The 6579-nt window shown below is 33.9% G+C and overlaps 1 protein-coding gene across 1 annotated transcript in view; it reads left to right on the top strand.

Annotated features, from left to right (window-relative positions):
- The window catches only part of LOC126366447 (eye-specific diacylglycerol kinase), a 120328-nt gene continuing 113749 nt past the window's right edge, over positions 1 to 6579 (top strand). The window contains exon 1 of the mRNA XM_050009555.1: positions 1 to 81. Within this exon, the coding sequence (XP_049865512.1) occupies positions 1 to 81 (81 nt within the window). The remainder of the gene's footprint in view (positions 82 to 6579) is intronic.

The following is a 6579-nucleotide window of genomic DNA, read 5'->3' as shown; positions in this document are numbered from 1 at the left end:
ATGGCGACCGTGGTGCAGCCCCAACCCTCTGGGTTTCCGCCGCACCGGGCGTTTGCCCAATTTGTTGCTGTTTACAAAAAGGTAAATTCTAGTTATTCCTGCGTACCAAGTGGCGTACTCTATACATTGCTACATCGCATAGTAAAATATAATTTTATTGATTTTTAAAAGAACCGAAAAAACCGGGTACCCGGGAACCGAAAAACCGGTTCCCTAAAATATAGCCGGTGTTCCAATGTTTTCGTTTGGTTATTCAGAATGTTTCGCTTTGCACAATGCGAGCTCGTAATAGATTTCATTTGTTATGTATGTAAACTCGGGCAGTACACGCCTATCGTAATGGTAACAGTGGAACAAAAGACATCTGTTGACGTTTATATTATACATGGAAAACAACGTTTAACATACAGAGTATCTATGGTCTTAGATATTTTGGTAACCAAAACTGACGACCTTCTTGCGGCGGTAACAAAAAAGCGAGCTACAATTATCTGTGGCTGCGAATAAACGGGTACTTATAAAGTAAAATAGCAAAGTAATATTAGAGATTCCAGCAGTATACGCCTAGACAAGACAAGAGTAAAACAATATTACATTGCAGAGTCTATTGTCCAAAGTTGTCTTTTCTGATATAATGAAATTAGAGTGTGTTGAAAGAATTGTATAAGTTTCCATTATGTAGTAGCATGTTATTGTGCACTTGATGAAGATGAGCGCAACATACGTAGATAAATAGAGTTTCCCTTTTCAGAAATATTACCTTCAAGGGCATTTTGTCGTAAGGGAATTTCCTTGCATGTGAGTGAAAGCCACACGTCTTTCGTGATTTTCAAAATACTGTCTCGACCGTAGTAATTTCGGTTTCAACAGCGTGTATTGATTTTATGGAAGTTTAAAGTGCTTAAATCTTGTATTTGCTTTAGGTATGCTTTGTGCCTACGTCAATCCAGTCTCTCGACAACATTGTAGGTATCTTATTTTGTTTACAACTTAAATTAACAATGAGGGTCTTTCCAGATTTAATGTGATAATTACCTATTTTCTCATTACTCGGGTACATAATTATTCAAAAATTGGAAAGTCATGACAGAAGCATATATAAAAGTAATTGTTGCTTAAACAATTACTTTAATAGTTTAAGCAACAATATTTTTTATTTTTTTTTATATATTTGAATCAGATTATGTATAGAATTATGTTCCTGCGTAAATTGCTTCTATTTATTCTGATCAGAATAATAATGGGTGGAAGATGTGTTGTCCCTGGGTGTAGTAACAAGGGTCATCATTTATACCCAAAAACAAAGACAGAAGATACCATATGCCTGTTATCCATTAAATTAGAAGGTTAAATCTTTATAGCGCCATTTATATTTATTTTGGAGAACGTAGCCTGGAAAGTTCCACATTCTCTTGTATCTTCAAACGAGAGAGTAACGCAGCTACCAACCAATGTCAATAGAAATTAACAAGCTATTGTTTACAATCCATTCACCTGATATTTGCTTTTGGCAGATACATTACACCTAAATTAGTAGTTCACGAACCAGACGAGAAATTTCTTCTTTAATTGTGATTGATTACACTTTATCATTTAATACGCCCGGCATTATAGGGCGGAACATGCTGTAAGTTGGAAACTATGTCTTCTAGTCTTGTAACTGGCTTAGGTAATTGATGGCCGAAGTTGGACAGATGAACCATAAATAACGTTCAAGTATCTAAATGAAGAAAACTCGGCATCACAGGTGGTGCGAGCAGAATGCCGCAAGCTACGAGCTGGTTCGAGGGTCGACAGAAGGCCGCCGTGCGCGTCTAGGGACCTATAAGTACAATAAAACGTGAACACAAGACAATGAGCATCCCGTCAGCCCGTGACTTTACATATCGATCGATGCTAAACGTATTACATTTGAATCGAACGGCAATTTAATAAATTGGTTTTGTAAATACGCGCACGGAGGAGTGATGTCGTTTGGGAATGTTTGTGTTTTGTATTTCACATACATACCTGAATTTATTGTGACGGCCGTAATTTCAGGGGATAACAAACGATCACGGATCTCTATGAATGACGGAAATACTACCCGGCTACCCTACCCCGGTTCTTAAGCGTAAATGGGACAAAATTAGTTAGGCTCGCAATATCTGCGCTGTGTTTAATTAAAATAACAAGGGGTACATATAATTTAAATATTATTTACCTGAGGATAATGCAGAGGTATATCTCTGCATTAGTTACTTCAGACTGTGATGAACATCGAGTGCGTCTGGGCTTGTACGTCACATACCTATCACTAACCTACACTCAGACACGTCATCACAATTATTCCTCTTAGACCATTTCGTTCACTCACAATAATAAGTCAAAATAATATTAAGCGCTGTATTCGATTTTTTTTTACGTTCAGCTAGCTAAATGTAAGGTTGAAAGTAAAAGTTTAACAATATACTTAAATTGTTTTACAGATTTCCAGGAAGTTTGTTCAAGTTGAAATGATACCTATTTATTAATTATGTTTTAAAAGCGATATTTTTTGGAATAATAGATTTAAGCAGTGACATTTTTGTTTGTACTTTCAACTAATGGATAATTTTATTTGTAAGTACTTATTTATTTATTTTGACGTACTTATTTAATAACTTTAATATTCAAGTCTCTTTGTATTCAAACTCTAAACCAGTGAGCATGCATGAAAATTTTGATGAAAGTGGAAGAAGAAAAGCTGTTTGGATGGTAATAGAATTAAATGAAATTCATTATGTAGGTCAAAAATAAATTACGTTAAAATCTAAGACAAAAAATATATTCAAAAACCATTAAATTCTAAGACCATTTCAAGATTTCGTCTTAATTAGCTTTATTTCTCTAGTTTTAGCTCTTAAATCAGTCGGATAGTGTTTAATTTAGAAAACATCATGTATACAGGGTGTTAGTGACATCGTAAAGAATACTGAAGAGGATAATTCAGACCGTGAATCTGAGTTGATATCAAACGGCATTTCCCGTCGCAAAATTCATGATTTTGTTTTTGAGAGTTTTTTTTAAATTATTTTTAAAATGAAAAATTCTACGTGATATTAATACCCTCAGAATTCGTTACGACGTTATTTACACCATGTACTAGTACATTCATGAGCAATATAATGTGCCCACTTTAGGACTCTGTCGCACTAACATATTTGACATTTACTGAGACTTACAGTTCAATTCGTTAAAAAAGTTAATGTGACATGGTACCAAAGTGTATACATATTAATGCTCGTGACCGTACTTAAAGGTATACGTGTAGTGTAGGCATACGTGTACGCATGGGTGCTAGTGACACCGTAACAAAAACTCTGGGGGATGATTCAGACCATGATTCTGAGTTGATAACAAGTGAAATCTCCTATTGGAAAAACGTGCAAAAGTTGGTGTTTTTAAAAATTATTTTCAGTTCTATAATTTTGCGAATTCCACTTCGAATCGTCTCTCAGTTTTCGTTACGACGTCATTAACACCTGTATATTTGACCTTTAAAGGCACCCAAATTGTAATTGTTAAATGCCGTTTATAATAAATAAAATTTAATATAATCTTACTAGGGTATCTTTTACTAGGGTAAAGTGTTCAAAGAGTGTGCGGTTAACAAACTTAATGAAATAACTCCTATGACCATCATAATTTATTAGAAGCATAAACTATTCAAAATTATAGAAATGAAAATATTGTATTTATATCTAATAAGATATAAATACAATATTTTAAGCCCAATAGGGCTTGAGTACTCTTAGGGACCGCCCACAGTTTGGGCACATTACCCTAACAAAACGTCAATATTATTAATACAAACTAAGCAAAGGCAGCATAAACGTCATTCAGCCTACTTTAGAAGTTTTTTTTAGAGAATAAAAGAAAAAAAATGTTTTTGTAATTGCTTAATCTTTCATTCATTAATTTGAAACTAAAAAGCACCTTACATACCGAACTATGTGGTCTCTACCTACCCAAACGAGAAATGCGCGATCTCATGTGTGCATGTATTCAATGAACATATTTATATAAAGTCGATTGAAATATAAAGTCAAAACAAAAAAAAAGTTAAAGTTTTATTAGTCCTGAAGTAACACAAACAAAGCTAATATAGTATTTCCATTCCTATGACAACATTCAACTTCAGCTTCCAATGGGCAGTTTTGGTTCAAACAATTAGTTCAACGTTCACTTTAAAATAAACCTCATAAATGAGAAGTTTCCTTAATGAGAAGTAGTTCATTTACGAGTCGGTTGCCATAATGAGAATTAGCCCTAATGCGCCTAATTCCTTATTTTTACATATTTATGGTTTATGTAGTAATGATATGACATTTTCTAGTATGAAAATATTTTATTTAGAAACTATACTTACGAGTACCATTGAATTTTTTGTGAGTAGCTCTTACTGCTAATATTTTTTTATGAACGAAGGAAAATATAGTAAGCGGGGTGGTCGGGAATAGGTTAAATCAATATAGGCAGTGTACGTGGTCAGGTCAAACCACGCGGCTCCGGGCAAGCAAGGTACTTATATTAAATTCGTTCATGTTTAGCGGCCGTACGCTCACATCGGCCTTTAATACGCATTATTACACTACTTACATAAATACTGACATACTGAGAAACACGATCTGGAGGTCCGGGTTCGATTCCCGACGGGGACATTGTCGAAATCACTTTGTGAGACTGTCCTTTGTTTGGTAAGGACTTTTCAGGCTTGAATCACCTGATTGTCCGAAAAAGTAAAATGATTCCGTGCTTCGGAGGGCACGTTAAGTCGTTGGTCCCGGCTATTAGCCGTAAAAACACCTCCACCAACCCGCAGTGGAACAGCGTGGTGGAGTATGCTCCATTACACTACTTAGTCAGATACAATTAATAAAACTTCGTTACAGCTTTTTATCTAATTACTTATAACAAATAACATATCCCAGTTGGAGTAGTCAAAGGTACATCCAGCGCATAATAAACTATGACTATATTCAATTATGTAAGTAATACAAAAGAGTTTTGTCACTAAACTTTGTCTATCGTTTAGTAACGTCGTAAAGTAGACTTTGAGAAATGATTCAGACCATGATTAGTTGATATCAATTGCAATTTTCCGTCGCTTAAGTATGGAAAAGACACTTAAATTTTCTTGACTTTTCTGACAGGAAATTCCATTTGATATCAACTCAGAATTATGGTCTGAATCATCCCCCTCAGTATTCTTTACGGTGTCACAAACATACATACTCGTATACCTGTGCGTACTTGTACGGGGTGTAAGTGATGACAGCGTAATAAATACTGAGAGGCATGATTTAGCTCATTATTCTGAGTTGACATCAAGTGGACATTTCCATCGCAAAAGTATAGAATTGAAAATAATTTAAAAAAAAAAATAAAAAAAACACTTATATTTTAAAATTCCATTTGATATCAACTCAGAATCATGATCTGAATCATCCCGCTTAGTATTCGTTACGATGTCACTAACGCCCTGTATATACGTAGTCTAGCGATTATAGGCGTTGTTCGATTTACATTGATGGTTTTAATAATTTTCCATTTTTATTTTAAATTTGCATTTTATGCAGCTTAAAGCACAATATGGGATCGAAAATAAATTTAAAAACACAAAATGAATCATGAATTTTTCGCACAGGAAATTCCGCTTGATATCAACTCAGAATGTCTGAATCATTCCCAAAAGTTATCGTTACGGTGTCACTATCACCCTGTGAAATGGTCTATATTTTAGAAAGGACACATTCCCGCTGTCTGTTTCTACAATATGCCTATGTTTTTACTTGTTCTCATTTTTTTTTGTTTTGTTATAAACAAACAACCTTTTCCACCTAGTCTATGCTAGTTTCTTTACTGTTTAATTCTGTGTTCAACAAACGGTAGATAAATAGTAATTTAACTAGAGTTTGTCCTAAGTAAACAATGTCGGAAAGAAAACCATTTGCTTTCCCTTCACTAGCGTGGGAAATGAGAAAAACTTATTAAGCTTTCATTCAAGTTCTAAGTCAGACAGCTTCTCCAGAGTTGAAACTGTCACCAAGAAAACATTTTAATTGAACTATGACATTGCAAGAGTTGAGTAAGTATATTCATTGTTTTATGTAGGTTTTGTAATAATCGATAATTCTGTCTGTGTTAGTGAAAACATTTATAAATTATATTTACTTACTTAGTATTTAGAAAAAGTTTTTAATTATTTAACTATCGATTACGAATAAATTTCCTAGTGCATTTTGTATTGTTTAACCAATGTTTAAACAATGTTCTTGTGGGGCTTGTTTTGCTCTTTTTAGTGAGCAGTAAGGTGTTTTATTTTTTATAATATATTTTTTTTCACTTACTAAGTAGTAATTCTACATTCTTGAATGTTCAAAGTCGTCTTCAACGAATCAAAGGAGTTGCCTCGTGTTCTGTGTATCAATTATTAAACAGTCTCTAATATTAACAACAAGATCTCAATAAAACATCATTTGGGAACCTACTTGACTCGAACAGAAGACACATGTATAATTTTCATGACATTTCATCAATTTATAATCATACGTTATT

Source organism: Pectinophora gossypiella, chromosome 4 (genome assembly GCF_024362695.1).
Source record: "Pectinophora gossypiella chromosome 4, ilPecGoss1.1, whole genome shotgun sequence".
Lineage (NCBI taxonomy): Eukaryota > Metazoa > Arthropoda > Insecta > Lepidoptera > Gelechiidae > Pectinophora > Pectinophora gossypiella.
This window is presented reverse-complemented; position numbering and strand designations above follow the sequence as displayed.